General features: G+C 39.6%; 1 protein-coding gene across 5 annotated transcripts in view; it reads right to left on the reverse strand.

Moving 5' to 3' along the window:
- Rp1 (retinitis pigmentosa 1 (human)) overlaps positions 1 to 19,672 on the reverse strand; it is a 293,594-nt gene that overhangs the window by 16,872 nt on the left and 257,050 nt on the right. For all 5 annotated transcript variants that reach the window (XM_011238412.1, XM_017313203.1, XM_017313202.1 and 2 more), the window contains 3 exons: positions 16,068 to 16,200; positions 15,268 to 15,419; positions 10,068 to 10,222 (listed from right to left, as the gene is read on the reverse strand). In XM_011238412.1, the coding sequence (XP_011236714.1) occupies positions 10,068 to 10,222; positions 15,268 to 15,419; positions 16,068 to 16,200 (440 nt within the window). The remainder of the gene's footprint in view (positions 1 to 10,067; positions 10,223 to 15,267; positions 15,420 to 16,067; positions 16,201 to 19,672) is intronic.

The raw sequence follows: 19,672 nt of genomic DNA on the forward strand, positions 1-19,672 counted from the left end.
AGTTCCTTCACCAGTTTGGTTGTGTTTTCTTTAATTCTTTAAACAATTTTTGTGTTTCCTCTGTAAGGGCTTCTACTTGTTTACCTGTGTTCTCTTGTATTTCTTTATGGGAGTTATTTCTCTCCTTCTTAAAGTCCTTTATCATCATGATGAGATGTGATTTTAAATCAGAGTCTTGCTTTTCTGGTGTGTTGGGGTAACCAGGGCTTACTGTGGTGGAAGAACTGGGTTCTTATAAAGCCAAGTAGCCTTGGTTTCCATTGCTTATGTTCTTGTACTTGCCTTTTACCATCTGGTTATCTCTGGTGTTAGCTGCTCTTGCTGTCTCTGACTATGGCTTGTCTGTCCTGCAAGCCTGTGTGTCAGTGTTCCTGGGAGACCAGTTCTCTCTGGGAGGAATTTAGGTATGGAGAGCTGTAGTACAGGGTCAGCTCTGGGGTGCAGACAGAAACCAGAAGGATCCTGTCCCCAGCTGATCTTTGGTTCCTATGTCCTAATGGCTCTGGGAGTGTTCCTCTTGGGCCAGAATTTGAAAAGAAGTGATGGTCTTACCTGTGCTTTCAGGTATGTAGGCACTCCTGTGAGACCAACATTCTCTTGGCAGTATTTGAGTGTGTAGTTCTGTGGCACATGATCAGCTTTGGGCACAGGCAGAAAGCAGAAGACTCTTATCCCATGCAGCTCCTCAGTTCCTGTATTCTGAGGGGTCCTTGCAGCTTCCTTTGAGCAGCAGTGATGGTCCTACCTGCACTTACAAACTTGTCTGAACTCCTGGGAGGCCAGCTCTCTCCTAGCACTATTTGGCTTTAGACCTCTGTGGCAGAGGATCGGCTTCAGGCACAGATCAAATTGTCACTTTTGTAATGTTCTCAGAGCTATGCACATATCCATACTAAATAGAGATATAATTTATTTAGTAACAAGCTTATAGCCTCCTATATGTGTAGTAAAGGTTAAGCCTAAGTCAAGTAACAGAAAAGAATACAGTTTATTTAAAATCTTGTATACTTAACAGATAATAGTCTTTAAACTCTTCAGAGTTTATAGCATTTAAAATGTTTAACAAAAAATTTCCCATGCTAGACAGAATTGCCAGCTCCTAGAGTTGACCCTAAAGTGTCCAAAGAAGATGTCACCTGAATTGTGGTAATGTTACCCACTGGAAAAAGAATCATTCAATGCCTTGCCTGCTGCTAGGGCTCTACCCAAACTGAAACCACATTTGGGTAGGTTGCCCTACTCTACTGGCCAAGGTAGATTCATTTTCCCAAGTTCCTTTTCAAAGGAAAATCTCTTGAGATCTGGGTCTGGAAGCTTAAGGCCAGTTCTTCTCTGTGTGACAGCTAATGATTAAATATTGTCCTATATGACAGGTAAGACCTATGACCTCTGCCCCCAACTAAGCCATGGATGGTATGTATGGTAACCATCAAGCTAAAGTTCTCTTATTATTTTAATTGATATATAGAACATTTGGATTATAGTTCCTGCTGTAATTTATCCTTCTCAGATCCTAATAGAGTTGAGAGAGCAAAGTAGCTAGTTTTGTTGGCAAACAAACCTACTATAGCTATATTTTCTTCATATTTAAAAATCATGCCTCACACCTCAAGCCTCACTTTCCTAGGTCTTCAGTTGAGAATGACAGTTTACTTTGCTACCAGACTCTAAAAAGGAAACTCACAGATTCCTTTAACACCCTCCCCCCCCCCCAAGTTTTGGGGGTTTGCAAGCTTTTACTATGACTCAAAGGCTTGAGTCTACTGCTCTTTCTACAATATGGATTTTAGTACAATGCTAACATATTGAAAACATTTATCATTTTTTGTAAACTCAAAAATATTATGTAAGCATGAAAGAATTGACTTGGATCTACCTCTTAAAGATCAACTGGACTCCAGAAATATATGCCTGTCAGCCAACAGCTTCTGCTACCATGCCTATTGCCTATTCGTGAGGATAAACTTCCTCTCCCCTGGTCTTGGGACTCTGCTCTACCAACTACCAGGACTATGTGTGGGCCTGGACTTTGAATCATAAATCCAAGACAAAGATTTTTCCCTAAGCTCTTTAACTTTACCTTCTGTCACTAGTCTGTATCTGTTTCAACTGATTTCCAGTCAACTGAAGACTACAAACTGTACTTCCCTAGCCCCAGGCTGTTCCACTGAACCTGAGCAGCAAGTAAAACAGAGATCACCCTAGCCTGTCCTTTGACTAGCATCCCAACCTTCCTGCCCCACCTTCAGACAGCAACACCCCAATTTAAGCAGGACATAGCTATGGAAGAAAGTAGTTGTCCCTTCATTATGGATCAAAGGCTGGAATTTTAAATCCCAAACCTAGGGAATCTAAGTACCTGTGGCTCCTCCCAGCACTTCTTACCCTGCCCCTGTCCTATAACCTCTCCCTCCCAGGGGCTGGGCATCTGCTTTTCTTCCCTCAACCTAATCCCTATATAACTCAAGCTTTTTAGCTACATCAGTCTCTCGTTCCTCTGGTCAAGCCACCTCTCTTGGTTGGTGGCTCCTCTCTTGCTCTTCCTTCCCTCAAGCCCCCACAGTCTGGTTTGTCCTCTGGCAGGCTTCATCCTAGACTCTTTCCTCTGATGGCTTCCACTCATATCTATAATAAAATATCTACTTATCCATGCTTCAGTGGTACTCATCATGTCCTCCTCCTTTGATCTCATTTTTTCATTCAATGTGTTTTCAATGAGCAGCTGATTACCAATATTGAATTGGGAGAAGGAATCCTTCAGTCTATGATTCTACCTCCACCCACAAATAAGCAAGATTCATCTCTATACCTCTTTCTGTCAGTTTCCCACCATCACTTCTTGTCACCTTCTCACCAAGGAATGGCTTAAAGTGACAAAGAAGAGCACAGAAATTTGTGGCAGTCAAATACATGCTCAGAATAGCAAGGGATGACTAATACTGGCTTCTTTCAGAAAAAAAAGTCAGTGTAATTAAATGATTGCTCACTATCTCCTGATAATTTTTATTATCTTTCCTCCCTATAAAAAGAGTGTTTTAAATTTCTTTACTTTATCAAAACATCTACATCTTTTCAAAGAGTATATTATTCATCATTTCCTTTTATTTCCAGAAGTGAAAAAGAAAATGATTTGTCCATAAGTTAATTATTTTGAAAATAAGTAGATGCATAAATTACTTTTAATGAGACACCTGAAGCTGTTCCTGAGATAGAGAATTAACATAAATATTATGGGACCTCTAAGGTTCTCCACTTAGAATTCCATGATGCCAACCCTCTTCTCCTTGCCTTCTCTTATTTTTTTTTCTTTCCAGAAATATTAACTAAATCCCCACTTGGTACAAGAAACCATGCTGAGAATTAAAATGAAATGCTTAAGGTCCTGTCCTTAAGAAGCTTATCATCTGGTATCTAAGACAAACACTTTCACAATGACAGTGATGCTGTGTGGTACATACTGAATGTAGCTCTAAGTGAAATACTTGAGGGGTTTTTTGGGACCTTTGACTCTTATTTGTTGTTATTATTGATTTTGTTTATTTGTTTTTTAACATTTTATGGTTTTAAAGAAAGTAAACATTAGTTCACTATTGGTGAGAAGCCAGGGGAAAGCTTCATGGGATGGAGAGCTGCTTGCCTGGCTCATAAAAAAAAAAAATGGAGGTTTATAAAAATACAAGAGAAAAATTAAACTACTACACATGAATTCTTGAGAAATGACCAGTGTAACCTGGAGAATGTTTAAGGAAGGGTGCAAACTGTACTTTACTCATAAGAATATTAAAACTAAAAAGACAGTGGCCGAGAAGGTTGGCCAATTCATTTGAAACTCATCACCACAGCCCCACACACAGAGGCAGTCTGGGAGTGAGGTCCTTCTATTAAATGGACTTGTGCAAAACAAGTCTACATCATCAAAGGATTGCTTCAGAGTCCTTTCCTGTCCTGCTCACCACAGGACTGAGTCTATGACTTATTTGTAAGTTGACTAATTTGGAAAACACTTCCAGAGCATCCATGATGGTTTTTGTCCTGTGGACAAGACTTTGTTTACAATTTCCTGCAGGCACAGGCATTTCCTGTGATCTCCTTGAAATGACCTTCAGAACTTGCAGAGTCAGTGAGCAAGCGAAATGCTTTGTAAATCACTACAGCAGGGGGGTGTGGGGGCTGTGTAGGGGTGGGTGAGGATGGGTAGGGATTTGGGGGTTGATTATCAGGTTTACAGAGGCTCAAGAATTTCTTGCTCTAAGATGCAGCCTTACCTGTTCTCAAAGGCCCTTCAAGCACAGCATAGCAGAGGAGAGGTAGTTATGGGAGAATGTGTTACCATAGGTCAACTGACAATTTTCAGTTTTCAAGATGAAAGTATCTTGAGACAAATAGTTGTTCTTTGTGTAAAACTCTGTATTTTCCCTTTTTACATTCCTGTGATAATTGAATAATTACTCTTGGGCTTTGTTACTAGCATTTGAATATGAAAATTAAATGATCATTTTGTTTATGAGTAAGGTTGAGACATAGTTAAACCTTTAAGATTTTATATTCTAATTTCAAATATTTACCATGATTTCCCTTAAAGATAATCATGTCTTGAGTACACTATTATATTCTAGAAAGCATGGTAGGAAGTGAAAGTAAAAGAAATCAAAGATATCTTCCAATCTTGAAGTATTCTATTGTGAGGTAAAGTATGGTAGGCGGATAAACTGGTTAAGTACATCATTAGATGTTGCATCATCAGCTAGCGTCCTGTGAAAGGTGATGATAAAAGCAAACACCCTGGAGGATGCTACACAGCTTCTGAGAATGCTAAGTCGACTTTAGTCACCAGTGCCACCATGTAGGCAAATACAGAAAGGCTGCACCAACTGAGAAAACTGGAGGCCAAAGAGGAAACAGAGAGCACTATTTGCAGGGCCAGTAGGGTTCTGTGTGGTAGGGGCAACTTCAACATCAATGAATCCCAGAGGAAGCAAGGAAGGCCACATTAGTCTCCCTGTACAGACTGGCCTCATTTGAACAGAGGGCCTGCAGTCATTTCAGTGAGACCTTTGACTCTTCAAAGCAATCTGTAAGAAGGTACCAAGGAGTGAGTTCATGGGCATGTTTAGACTTGGGGTCTCATTCATTTCAGCGTGGGATATTGTTTAGTTCCAAGCATTTTATAATAATATAATTGTTTTAAAAGAAACACATAAGAGAGAAAAGGCACTGAGGGCTGTAGAAGAAAAGATGGATTGGGGCCAAAGTAGAGAATCCACACTATACTGTAGAAGGATTTAGAATTTGAGGATAGTTAGTCTGATCTGTGGTACAAACATCTTTATGTCTTTTGTTTTCCTTTTGCTTTTACCCAGAGTGTGTGTTTTTAACCTTTCTCAAAAAGAAAAAGGTAAGAAGCAGGAAGAGAAGTAGAAAGAAAAAGGTATAGATGAAGAAGGTAAGCAGTAGGATGGAAAGGAGGAGTTGAACTGAGGAAAAACCACTTTTTAAGGTACTAACTATGCACTAAACCTGAGGAGCACCCAGGTTCTTCAGTTAGTGTACCTGAGTGTCACTCTGCCTCTGACCACAGTGTTGCTTTGAAGAGAAGAGGCAGGCACTACTGTTCTGCCTTGAAAAATCTAGTTCTTAAAATAAATATCAGTTGTTTACATTTAACTTTGAAATCCCTGTGTCATCTTCCCATAGGTAGCACTTTTATTTTCAATAACTTGTTTGTACAAGTTCATGACAAGTCATTTTAGAAATAGGTAAGGACATCACATCTGATGGTGGTGACCCTGGCTCAGAGATTTGGCAATGCAGATCTTTAAGCTTATTAGGTTAATATAATCATATCATGAATCACTATGTTTTTATTAAATACAGATACTAACTCATTTTTAATTATTTCATCATTATAGACAGGATCACTTATGTTACTGTGTGAAATTAGGTACTTTAGAAAGCTTGGATCTTGTAGTGCACAATGTGTTGCAAGATTCACTCCAGTAACATCCTGGAGGATTCAAGAATCCTCCCAAACACAATCTGCATTGAGAACCTCACAATATTGGAAGCAGGTCCCTGCAGATGCATTAAGTTCTCATTGGAGTAGGGCAGGCTTAGGTCAATGACTAGTGTGTTATAAGAAAGACACAAACACTGCAGCTAGCAAAATTCATTTGACAATGGCATTAGGTTCCTGAGTAATGCTGCTGCGATCTGAGGATCATCAGCAAGCACTCTCAGCCAGGAGAGGACAGTTGGCATAAAATCCCAAAGGCTTCAAGGGTACCACTGCTCAGCAAATTCTGAAATGCCTAAATCCCTGCTGTATTAAAAGAACCAGCTTAGTAGCCATTTGTTATATCAGTTGAAGGAAGCTAGTACAAATAATAAATAAGAACATAGAAATTTATTCAAAAAGTTGATCAAATGTTTTAATCATTCTAAATAGGGCTTTGTTGTTGTTATTCCAAACCTTACATGGCCAAAGCTGCAAAAATGGCAAACATTCCATGGTATGTATTTTTGTCTTTATTTTACATAGAAAGGACAGAAAATAGTATCTTACAGCATAGAAATAAAGCAAAACAGGCACCATGGGTGTTGAAGGAAGTAAGACTGTTGAAAAACCCAAAGGAAGCATCTATGGTAAAGTCACCATGAGCTCTGGTCTATGGCCAACTAAGCTCTCAGCAGGTGAGAGCAGCTGGCAGTCCTTCACCCACGTGCAGTTGTGCTGCAAAGATTTGCTCTCTGAACAAGCTTTAAGGAGCATGGTTGAGATAACCTTGCTTTTTCCTTTTGTGATGAAAATTTGTGCCCCACATTCCAGAAAAACAATGTCTCAAGGTGCACCCTACCCAGCTGCTAACTCTGGGAGTATAAGGACCTTGTGCAGGGCACTTCTTGTGCAGCTGCTGGGTACTCCCATCCTATGTGTAGCCTTCCAGTCTTCATCTGTCCAAGCTGACAGTACAGAAAAGCTATTGTTGCTGTCTTCTGGATGATCTCTTTCTGCTGTGCATTGCTCCATTTTCAGAGTCACTCTCTACTTCTTTGAGGCTCCTGATTCTTTCAAAGCTAAGAAAGCAGACTCTCTCCCACCTATTTATATCTGGAGAATTGGAAAGCAAGGGTGCTTGGAAGTGTTTTCCTCAACAGATTACTGGAAGGATGAGCAATGATTTCTTCAGGCCCCACTCTGTTTTGAGCATCAAATATTAGGATTTAATGGGCAGGGCATCAAACACTGGCATTTGATATGTCAGTATGGTACATATCTTTTAACCAACATTTGATTGCTTTATATATGTGGTCAGTAAACTTATTTTAGCTCTAACTTAGCACTAATTATCTCTTCCTTTCAGATGATGGTATTTTAGTACTGAAAACAACAAAAAGTAAGGAGATTTCACATTTGAAAGAAATCACAATGGTTAATATGACAGAGTGTAGAAAGAATACAAATTGAGGGCCAAGTGAAATACTCACTAGTCATCAGATGTGGGGCATAAGATAGGGTTGCCTATAGTGTCTGGAAACAGTGGATTTGGCAGGCTGTCTTCTGTACTATGTGCCTCTGTCACACGGAAAGGCCTGTGGCTTCTAGTTGACCACATTATGCTAGAGGTCAAGTCTGAACAAGATCTTGAAGGCTGAACTCCTTGTGAGGTGGAAAGGAGAATGAAGAAAGTCATGCCCAGGTAAAATGGGCCCATTCCATGGGGCATAAGCAATGTGCAGCAGAATCTTTTCAGGTGATAAAAGATGCTCTTATTTCACAAAATCTTGCAAAAAAAAAATAGCTATAAGAGAAAATTGGTAACATTTGGGGGTGAAGTTGGAATGTAAAGCTGCTAACGAACAAAATAACTTGGTTTTTGTTTGTTTGTTGTTTCTGGGGTTTTTGCTTTGGTTTGGTTTGGTTTTCCTTGCTTAGCTTTGTTTTTTTATTAGGCAATTAAAATTGCTGAAAATTTACCAATGTGGAGATGTAATTAAAATAAAGCTTTTAGAATATCTCATCTTTTTCTTCTCAAAAGTTTAAGAGGAAAAACTACCTAATAAAATATTAAAGGTCAAAACTGAAGTTACAATGAAGATAAATATGAAAAGAAAAGTCCAAGTAAGGTCAAAGTGATGCTGATAATGTTGGTGGTTGATGTAGTATAGTTTCTGCTGCTGAAATAAAACACTGACCAAAAACACCTTGGGTAAGAAGGTTCTATTTGTCTTGCAGCTTACAGATCATTATTGAATTAGGCCAGAGGAATGGGTTGAAGCGGAGGCTGTGGAAGAGTGCTGCTTACTGGCTTGCACAGCCTGCTTTCTTGTACAACCCAGGACTACCTGTGCAGAGGGAACACTGCTCACAGTGGGTTGGGCCTCTTTGTCAATCTCTTAAGCAAGAAAATGGCCCCACAGTTGTGCCTGCCAGCCAACAGAATGGAGGCAAATCCTCCACTGGGATTCTGTCTTCCCACATGAATTCCCATGTTTATGAACACTACTCAGCTTAGTGTATGATTCTTCCAAAGTGGTAGGCCTGCCATGCTCCCTGCTGCTGCCTCTGCATTGCTCTTCTGTTATGCCCTGTCCTCACATATCCATTGCCTTCACTATTGCATCACCTCCCTAATTTTGGCTCTCCTTTGTGCCAGTACTCAAAGTTGAAAATTTCTGAGAGTTGAACTTGTCACCAAACTCATCCCCTTGGGTTTTATTTTGCCTGTTTAGCTATATTTCTGCTGATTATCTGTTAGGGAGAGGACATTGAATATTCAGATGTCCTCTGTGTAGGAAACATTCAGGTCATTGAATATCCAAAATTTCAAGATGAGGCTGTGAAAATAGTCCAGCAGTAGAGAGCTTGTCACAGCAAGAGTAACACTAAATTCAATACTTAGCACCACAAAAACAAGACATTTCAAATCATATACACAACATTCCCACACTGGGTCTACAATACTTTGAGGCTCAATATAGAAGTTCCATCCTGTTCTTCAAGTTGGGGCCTGGCTGTTGCCTGCAACTGAGACTCTAAACAATAATTAACATAATGTCATTTTTTTCTTTATTGATTTTTTTATTAGATATTTTCTTTATTTACATTTCAAATGCTATCCTGAAAGTTTCCTATACCCTCCCCCTTGTCCTGCTCCCCTACCTACCCACTCCCACTTCTTGGCCCTGGCATTCCCCTGTACTTGGGCATATAAAGTTTGCAATACCAAGTGGCCTCTCTTCCCAATGATGGCCAACTAGGCCATCTCCTGCTAAAAATGCAGCTAGAAACACAAGCTCTGAGGGTACTGGTTAGTTCATATTATTGTTCCACCTATAGGGTTGCAGACCCCTTCAACTCCTTAAGTGCTTTCTCTAGCTTCTCCATTGGGGGCCCTGTGTTTCATCCTATAGATAGATGATTGTGAGCATCCACTTCTGTATTTGCCAGGCACTGGCATAGCCTCATAAGAGACAGGAGTTCTGAGGTGGAAAGTCTGTGCAAACATCTGAAGACCAAGGCTGCCTCCTACATAAACAATTGCCCCTTAAACAGCCAGGTGGTATGGACTTCTTAGCAGGCCCTAGGCTTAAACCAGTGCTAAGCAAGGAATGGGAGGAGCTGCCTTCAGCACCTAGGAAAGAACACTGTGGCTGTAAATTTTTGTCTATGACGTATTCTGCTCGGAAAGTTCCCTTTAGACTCCATTCTTCATTGCCTTACAGCCTTGCTTTAACTCTACAACTTTAGTAAAGATACTAATATTTCTGCAAACATTCTCACTAGTCACATAATACTTTCCAGGGTTAAACATTGGACACTTTTGTGACATATCGAGCAGACAGCATGAAAATAGGGCATAAAATTGATAGTGAAAGATTTACTGAGCCATCAATGAGTAGCTCACGATGTGCAGCCCCAGCGAAGGACAGGACCTGACAGTAACACGAGGGCTCAGCAGCAGCAGCAGCAGCAGCAGCAGCAGCAGCAGCAGCAGCAGCAGCAGCAGCAGCAGCAGCAGCAGCAGCAGCAGCTCACTCCTAAAGAACATCAAGACCAGACAGATTACCTCTCACAGGTGAAGATGGATTCTGAGGAGCTGCCTGGATCTTTGACGATGATCTTCTCACAGTACCAGTACTGGGATTTGTCACTGGCCTCACAGTGCAACAGCGCCTTCTGTAGGTTTCCTAGAGACACTGCTTCGATCTGAAATGCATCAATCTGTTGGAGAAAAGCCCCATGGAAATAACTAGAGTCCAACAAATGATAAATGCTGGCAATAAGAGTAGCCCAAGGCTTCCAGGAGCAGCACAGCTCTTGAAGAGAGAAGATGTTACCACAGTTAACAGCACAGTGGGCACTAAAGAAAGGAAACATACGCAAATTACTTTCTATCTATTAAAAGTGTATTTCTAGCTATTTTTTCTTTCCAATATTTTCTTTCATTGGCCTGTCAGATATGAAAGAAAACTAACCAATGAGGGTGCTTCCAACTGCAAACCCTGAGAAACTGCTGTTCAGGAAGCTCTGGCAGTGTGGCCCTTCCCACGTATGCAGATACCTGCAAAGGCATGGGAGACCAACTTGCCTGTCTCGCTTTTCTCCCCTTCTCTCTTCAGCATTACCTCTCATGAGCCTTCCTCTGCGATACTGTGCTGGAGTTTGTTGTGAGAGTGCCCTGTAATCTTCGTTCCTAAATACAATCAGTTTATCACATCAAAACTCTGCTGACCTTTTTAAGAGATGTAATCCCTGGATGAAATGTTCTTCTGGTTAGAAATAAGAAGACTCCTCCCCACTGCCCTTCCTCAAGACTGTTGGTTTATCTGAGGAAAGTGTCATGAATTGAATTAAAATTTACAAGAGTCAGGAAATGACAGCTGTCTGTTAGTTTACTGTTACTCTATTTCTTAATTTAAAAATCAAAAGAAAACTGTGGACTCAGAGTTGTTTGCATTGCTTTTAAGGACTATGCAGTATTGGCTGTGGTCCACTGTGTGACCAAGTTAAAATTTCAACTTAGTCACTGCAAATATCTGGAGTCTAAACTGTGGGTTGGTATTGCTAAAAAAAAAAAAAAAAAAAAACCTAATCTTGCTTCAGCTAGACTAAAGCTGCAGAGAGTTCAGTGAGGATGTATCTGTGATTTGTTAGAGTTAATTGTACATCCAGCCACTTTGGTGAAGTTGTTTAGTAGCTGTAGAAGCTCTCTGACAGAATTTTTGGGGTTGCTTATATGTACTACCATATAATCTGCAAATAGTGGTATCTTGACTTCCTCCCTCCCAATTTGTACACCTTCGATTTCCTTCTGTTGTCTAATGGCTCTGGCTAGAACTTCGAGTACTGTATTGAATAGGTAGGAAGAAAGTGGGCAATTTTGTGTTTTAATAGAATTCTGAGTTTCTCTCCATTTAGTTTGATGTTTGCTATTGGTTTGCTGTATATTCCTTTTATTATATTTAGGTATGAACCTTGAGTTCCTGATTTCTAACATACTTTTATCATGAAGGTGTGTTGTATTTTGTCAAAGACATTTTCAGCATGTAGTGAGATGACCATATTTTTTTTTATTTGAGTTTGTTTATATAGTGGATTACATTGATGGATTTCCATATATTGAACCTGTACCCCTTCTTTGAAGCCTACTTGATCACAGTTGCTGATCGTTTTGATGTGTTCTTGAAATTGGTTTGCAAGAATTTTATTGAGTATTTTTGCATCAATACTCATAAGGGAAGTTGGTCTGTAGTTCTCTTTCTTTGTTGTTGTTGTTGTTGTTGTTGTTGTGGGTGTGTGTTTGTGTGTGTGTGGTTTAGGTATCAGTGTAACTGTGGCTTCCTAGGAAGAATTGGGTAGTGTTCCTTCTGTTTCTATTTTATGAAATTGTTTGAAAAGTACTGAAGTTAGATCTTTGAAGAATTCTGCACTGAAACCATCTGGCCTTGGGCTTTTTTGTTGTTGTTGTTTTGTTTTGTTTTGTTTTTTTGTTTGTTTTGTTTTGTTTTTGGTTAGGAGACTTCTAATGGCTGCTTCTATTTCTCTGGGGCGTAATGAGGCTGTTAAGATGGTTTATTTGACCCTGATTTAACTTTGGTATCTGGTATCTGTCTAGTAAATTATCCATTTCATCCAGATTTTACAATTTTGTTGAGTATAATTTTGTAGTAGGATCTGATTATTTTTTTAATTTCCTCTTTTTCTTTCTTTTTTTTTTTTTTTGGGGTATGTCTCGCTTTTCATTCCTGAATTTTTGTTAATTTGGATACTGTCTTTTTGCCTTCTGGTTAGTCTGGTTTATCTATCTTGTTTGATTTTTCTCTAAGAACCAGCTCCTACTTTTGCAGATTCTTTGTATGGTTCTCTTTGTTTCTACTTGGTTGCTTTCAACCCTGAGTTTGATTATTTTCTGCAGTCTACTCCTCTTCAGTGTATGTGCTTCTTTTTATTCTAGAGCTTTCAGGTGAGCTGTTAAGCTGCTAGTGTGTGCTTATTCCAATTTCTTTATGGAGATCTTCAAGGCTATGAGTTTTCCTCTTAGCACTACTTTCATTGTGTCCCAAGAGATTGGATAAGTTTTCCCTTCATTTTCATTGAATTCTAAAAAGTCTTTTATTTCTTTATTTCTTCCCTGACCAAGTTATCATTGAGTAGATAGTTGTTCAGCTTCCATGTTTATGAGGGCTTTCTGTTTTTTTGCTGCTATTGAAGACCAGCATTAGTTCCTGGTGGTCTGATAGAATACACAGGATTAATTCAATGTTCTTGTATCTGTTGAGGTTTGTTTTGTGTCCATTTTTTGAGAAGGCACCATGAGATGCTGAGAAGAACATACATTCTTTTGCTTTAGGGTGAAATGTTCTGAAGATATCAGTTAAATCCATTTGGTTCGTAACTTTTATAGTTTCTCTCTGTCTGTGTTTACTTTCTGTAAATGTAAATGATATGTCCATTGGTAAGAGTGGGGTGTTGAATTCTCCTACGATTATTGTGTGAGGTTCAATGTGTTCCTCTTGGTGGATTTTTCCTTTGATGAGAATGTAGTATCCTCCCCCATCTTTTTTTGATAACTTTTAGTTGAAAGTCTATTTTGTTGGATATTAGAGTGGCTATTCCAGCTTGTTTCTTGGGACCATTTGCTTGGAAAATTTTTTCCAAGCCTTTTGACTTTGAGTTAATGGCTGTTCTTGTCACTGAGGTGTGTTTTCTGAATGCAGCAACATGCTGTGTCCTGTTTACCTATCCAGTCTGTTTGCCTATGCCTTTTTATTGAGGAATTGAGGACACTGATGTTGAGAGATATTAGGGACCAATGATGGTTGGTTCCTGTTGTTTTTGTTGTTAGAGGTAGAATTATGTTTGTGTGTTTTTCTTCTTTGGGGTTTGTTATAGAAAAGATTAATTTCTTGCTTTTTCTTGGGAGTAGTTTCCCACCTTGTGTTGGACTTTTCTTCTATTATTTTCTGTAGGGCTGGATTAGTGGAAAGATTTTGATTCAATTTGGTTTTTTCTTGGAATATCTTGGTTTCTCCATCTATGGTATTTTCAGGTTTTTCTGGGTATAGAATCTTGGGCTGGCATTTTTGTTCTCTTACAGTTTGTAGGACATCTGTCCAGAATCTTCTCGCTTTTAGAGTCTCTGTTGAGAAGTCTGGTGTAATTCTGACAGCTCTGCTTTTATATGTTACTTGACGTTTCTCCCTTACCACTTTTAATATTCTTTCTTTGTTCTGTGTGATGAAAGGAATTTCCTTTCTGGTCCCATCTGTTCAGTGTTCTGTAGGCTTCTTATATGTTTATGGCATTTCTTTCTTTAGGTTAGGAAAGTTTTCTTCTATAATCTTAATGAAGATGTTTGCTGGCCCTTTAAGTTGAGATTTTCACTCTCTTCTATACTTATTCTTATTAGGTTTGGTTTTTTCATTATGTCCTGGATTTCTTGAATTTTTTAGATAAGAGCATTTTGCTTTTTGTATTTTCCTTGACTGTTGTGTCAATGACTTCTATGTTATCTTCTACTGCTGAGATTCTCCCTTCTGTCTCTTGAATTCTGTTGGTGACACTTACATCTGTGGCTCCTGTTCTCTTTCCTAGGTTTTCTATCTCTAGGGCTGTCTTTTTGTTTTTTCTTTAATGTTTCTATTTCCATTTTTAGATCCTGGACAATTTTGTTCATTTCCTTCATCTGTTTGTGTTCTCCTGTATTTCTTTAAGGGATTTATGTGTTTCCTCTTTCTACTTGTTTATATGTGTTCTCCTATATTTCTTTAAGGGGGTATTTTATGTCCTCTATTATCTTTAGGAAATGAGAATTTAGATCTGAATCTTGCTTTATAGGTGTGTTGGGGTATCTAGGACTTGCTGTGGTGGGAGAACTGGGTTCTGATGTTGCCAAATCAAATTGGTTTCTTTTACTTATTTTCTTACGCTTGTCTGTCACCATCTGGTTATCTCTGGTGTTATCTGGCCTCAACGTCTCTGACTGGAGCCTGTCCTTCCTGTGAGCCTTTGATCCTGTGATCCTGTAATCCTGGATGTGTCCATATACCTGGAGATTCCTGCTGCAGCTGGGGTGTGGGATGTGTGGATACAGATCTAGAGCAGAGTCTCTGCTCCCAGCAGAGGTGGAAACCAGAAGCTGCACAGGTCTTTGGCTGGGCAGGGAATCTGCATCCAAGGGTGCAAAGGGGTCCTAGTATGCCAGGTATTGGGGCAGAGTTTGGGGATCTCATCTGTCCTCCTGGATGTGTCAGATACCCTGGGATTCAAAGTACAACTGGAATGTGGGCTGTGTGGGTGTGGAACCCAGAAGGCATGAGAGTCTTTGGCTGGGTCACAAGGTTACAGTTATGAAGTAGCAATGAAATAATTTTGAGATTGGAGGTCACCACAACATGAGGAACTGTATTAAAGGGTCACAGAATCAGGAAGACTGAGAACCAATAATCTAGAAAAATGCTGAGTTCATTAGGAGCATGTCCATTTATATTTCCCTTTTACTCTTTCAACTCAGCTTGTCTTTCTTACACTTCTAATTTCATGCATTTTCTTTGTTGTATTGTTCACTATAGATTTAGCACATCCCATTTGTCTTTCAAGAACCAACTCAAAAAACACTTTAAAAATGGACAAAAAACAAGACTCTTGAGGAAGTAGTCAGGATACTTGAATTAAAAGTGCTGTAGAGCTCAGCTAAAGACAGACAGGCACCTTTCCCTTCTTAAAGTTCACATGGCTACATCAAAGGGAACTTTGTAGAAACGTACCTGTCCTCTTTGAAATCGTACAGGCATGTTGGATCTGTGCAACAGTCGAAGACCAGAGTCTCCCCTTTCCCCATAGAGACACAGGGAGACTTCAGACTCAGTTTTTGCTTGTTTCAACTGTCCCGTATACACATCAACATGGTATCTCACCACTGACAAAGCAAAGGGGAGAGAAATCAAAAGGAAATATATTGCATTGGAATTCAAGCAAACAGAATCTAGATCTACATGTTTTCTGACAATAGCCAAAAAAACTTGCCTGGCATATCTGCTGTCTCTATTTCAGCCTACTGAAAAACTTTGACCCTTGCATTTTAATTTTATTTCTAAATAGACATTTTTCAGATGGAGAAATAAAATATTACTTAAAAGGCTAGTATACAAATGACATAGAAATATATTTTATCATTAGCAGGGAGAGAGACCTGATTTTATATGTAATGTCTAATGTTTAAATGATGCCAACAGTTCTGAGGAAATAAATCAAAATTGCAGTGATGGGTGAGTGGCGAGGTAGCTTGAAAAAAAAAGCCAGACAAGGCACAAGGATGACATTTCTTATCTTCACAGCCTTAGCTTTCGTGACTTTGTCTGGATCATAAGAACTATTTTGAGATATGCTTAATCCCATATCCTCCAGTGACCAAAGCTGTGACACTGAATAAGTCACTTCTTAGTGAGTAAAACAAGAATCTCAGAAGCAGAAAAAATAGTCTCCAAGTGCATAGTTCAGAAGTTAATTCAAGCATTTACAAACAGTGTACATATGCAACATAGGCTACCAAAGATTAATAACACACATGGAAAAACAGGCTCTCCTTCTTTCATTACAGGAAGCTCACAGACAATGTCTCCATCAGCCTGGTTCCGAGAAAGACACACATTTGCAACAAAATGTAGGGTCTTCTTGCTCTTCACGTTTTCCATTGTCACCTGGGATTGAAAGGAACAAGGACCAAATAGAGTGATTTATATTTTCTCATCCATCTCTACATACAAACACACCACAAGCGTTGCTCAAAGTGGCCACTATTGTAGAAGGAGGATTGTTGTTAGCAGTGGTTGACTAGCAGCATTGGCTAGATCTTTATTTTATTTTATGAAATATTTGACATATATTTTGCTAAATGACTTATTTTTAAAAAATAATCTTTTAACCATTACCAAACAGTTTGGTAAAATTCTCACAATTTTATCCATACTAAAATGTGAACTTGGGAATTTGAAATGGGACTCTGTCCAAGTAAAGACTCAATTTCACCTGTAGCAAATACCAAAGAAGTAAACTGCTGGAGAAACTCAAAAGGAGAATATATTTTCATGTTAATAACCAAAGCAAGCTACACAACAGAATGTTGTAAAGTTTCTAACACCTTGCAAGTACATTCTGACACGTGCAGGCTATAGAGAAGCCCAAAGAATGCCTGCTCATCCTAGCATGGCTGCAGGGTTCTTGCCTCCCTGCTAGCAGATAATTCTCAGAAGGCTTGCTCCTTTGGGCTGTTTTCCCTTGTCTTTATATCCCGGTAGAGCACCACAGAAGGAACTTCACAAGGGTTTGTCTTTTGAACTACATAAAGGATGAAATGCCCATCTTATGATAAGATCCCAGTTAATGGTCTCTAAAAGGCCTCATCTCCCCTTTCCTCCACCACTTGTTCTGCAAGAGCAATTGAGGTCACTGTCCAGAACTCTTTCTCAGACTCCTCTGCTAGACCCACTATCCATTTTATTTCAAAGCTCCTACATTATACAGTTCTACTCACTCATATCCCTTGTGGTGCCCCTCCCAGTGACCACTTTCTAAATTCCTGCCTTCTGCAGGTATTTCAAGTTGAACACATAAAATTGGAGATAGGAATCGAAGACTGACACATCAGTGAGAACATGTGGCATGCTATCCTCTTCTTTGATTTAATACCCTTGTTTTCCCTTCTATTTACTTGCAAACTGAACAAGTGCTGAACAACTTTCATTGTAGGGATGCACCACATTGTCATTATTCAGTAATCAGTTAATGACACCTAGACTGATTGCATTTCCCATCTATTTAAAATACGGTTCAGTCTCTTTTAAAATCCAAAGTTTCCCTCACCCAAGACACTAGGACCATATGGGTAAAAGGTTGAGATAGGCTCTAGCTTACTTCTCCATGTTCGAATGAGTTGTTTGGGTGTGTCTGCAGCAATGCCCCTACCCCTGCAGTCATTTTTCAGAGAACAACCCATTGTCTTAGAAACAGCCTGGGTTATTTGAAGATTTCCAGGGATCCCCTTCACACAACTGAATGCATCCCAGTCCTGATACTGGAAAATTCATTTAGTGACAAGCGAGGGCCACTTGGGATTCTCTCACCCCCATATTTAGGAGACCTTATTAGGGTCACCTTCATATATTTGAAGAGTTCCCACAGCAATAGGTTTCCATATTGTCCCTCAAATGCCTTTTAATTCTAGCTGTCTCTCATCACATTCCCTTTCTCAACCCTCTATCCCCTTCCCTCCCCACCAGATACTACAATTCACATCATACTCTGTCCCCCAGTCTACCCATAAAATCTATTCTATTTACCTCTCCAAACGAAGATCTGTATGTCCTCATAATCCCTTCCTCTATACCTAAGCACTCTGGGTCTATGGATTGCTGGTTAGTTATCATTTATTTAATGGCTGAAATCTACATACAAGTAAACATATACCATTTTTTTTTTCCGGATCTAGGTTATCTCACTCAGGATGATTTTTTTCTAGATCCTGCAGACTAGAAACGTAAACATCAGTCCAACCACAAAGTCTATGACTTGCAACATGTCCTTCCTATAAGATAAGCTAGGGCAATCATGGCAAACAAGTTGTGGGAATAAGCAATCAATATCTGATTTGGTTTCATGCCCACTCCACAAGATGGAACCTGTAGCTGCCTGCAGCCACACTAACTAGGTTCCTGAGTGGGAGGCAGGAGCTGCATGGAAGGAAACGGCGAGAGAAATAATGGAGGCCAAGACATGTTTCTGTTTAAGGCCCCCAAAGTTTACTAAGTCTGTGCTTATAAAGGGATGAGGCCCATCCCCCACCAATCCATTATTGATGCCTGTTGCCAGCCTGTAGGTGGATCTGCTGGATTCTGTCTCTGGAATATCTCCAGGGCCTCTCAGCAGGTAGCAGTGTCTTGGAGAAGAGCAGCAGCAGGTGACAGAACAATAGAGCCATCTAAATCTGAAGGGTCCACCCCAGGTGGTCTCATTCTCAGTGGAAGCAAGGTCTGAATCAGCCTGCTTCAAGGCTGGGGGAGGCTACAGGAACCTATACTCCACACCACTGGGGTGGTAAAGAACCTAGATAGCTCAGACACCTAAGGAAAAGCCAAGAACTACTGGCCTAAATGCAAAACAAAAAAAGTAACAGTAAATTGACTCCCAATGATATGATGCCTCATATCAATGACTGGTGTCTTATTCAGCCATTATCAGAGAGGAGCAGTGGATGGAAACAAATACAGAAACATACAGCCAGAGTTAAGAGAGAGAGAGGAGAGAGAGAGGGAGAGAGAGAGAGAGAGAGAGAGAGAGAGAGAGAGAGAGAGAGAGAGAGAGAGAGGCAGGTTTAAGTGGAATGCAAATATAAAATTCTTCCACTCAGAAATCAGGGAACCCCAATGAAGAGGAGGCAGAAAGAATGTAAGAGCCCGAAGGAATGGAGGACACCAAGAGAACAAGGCCCTTTGAATCAACTGAGCAACGTTGATATGAACTCACAAAGATTGAAGTAGCAAGAACGAGCAATCATGGGGCTGCATTAATTCCTCTTTATATGTTATAGCTTTTAGCTCAGTATTCTTATGAAATTCCTGAGTGCATGAGCCAGTGAGTCTCTCATTCTTGTGCCTACACTTGTGGCTTATTTTTTTTCTTTTGGGTTGCCTTGTCCAGTCTTGATATTATGGTTTTAGTTTTATTTATTGTATCTTATTTTGTTGTTTGGTTGTTATCTCCTAAAAACCTGTTTTTTCCTAATGATTAATAGAAAGGGAGTGGATCTGAATGGGAGGGGAGGGTGGGGAAGGACTGTGAGAAATAAAGAGAGGGGAAACTATGATCAAGATATAGTGTAAGAGAAAGAATCTATTTTCAATAAACAAAAATAAAATAAAAAATAAATCAAACAAAATAGTGTTTCATTGAAAAAAATCCAAAGTCTATTGGAAATTTCAAAATGAGATTGAAATTTTTAACTATGTTTTGGAATGTTTGGGGCTCCTTTTTACTATCTTTCTGGTACTGTGCATAGGAAACTTTAATATAAAACCACACAAACAAATTTAATGAACATTTGAAGTGTGGGAAAATATGCAACAAGATCTGATTCTGGATGAGGAGAGCCAGTGCTAAGGTCAGCAATTAACATTT

This window comes from Mus musculus, chromosome 1 (assembly GCF_000001635.26).
Source record: "Mus musculus strain C57BL/6J chromosome 1, GRCm38.p6 C57BL/6J".
NCBI classification, from domain to species: Eukaryota; Metazoa; Chordata; class Mammalia; order Rodentia; family Muridae; genus Mus; species Mus musculus.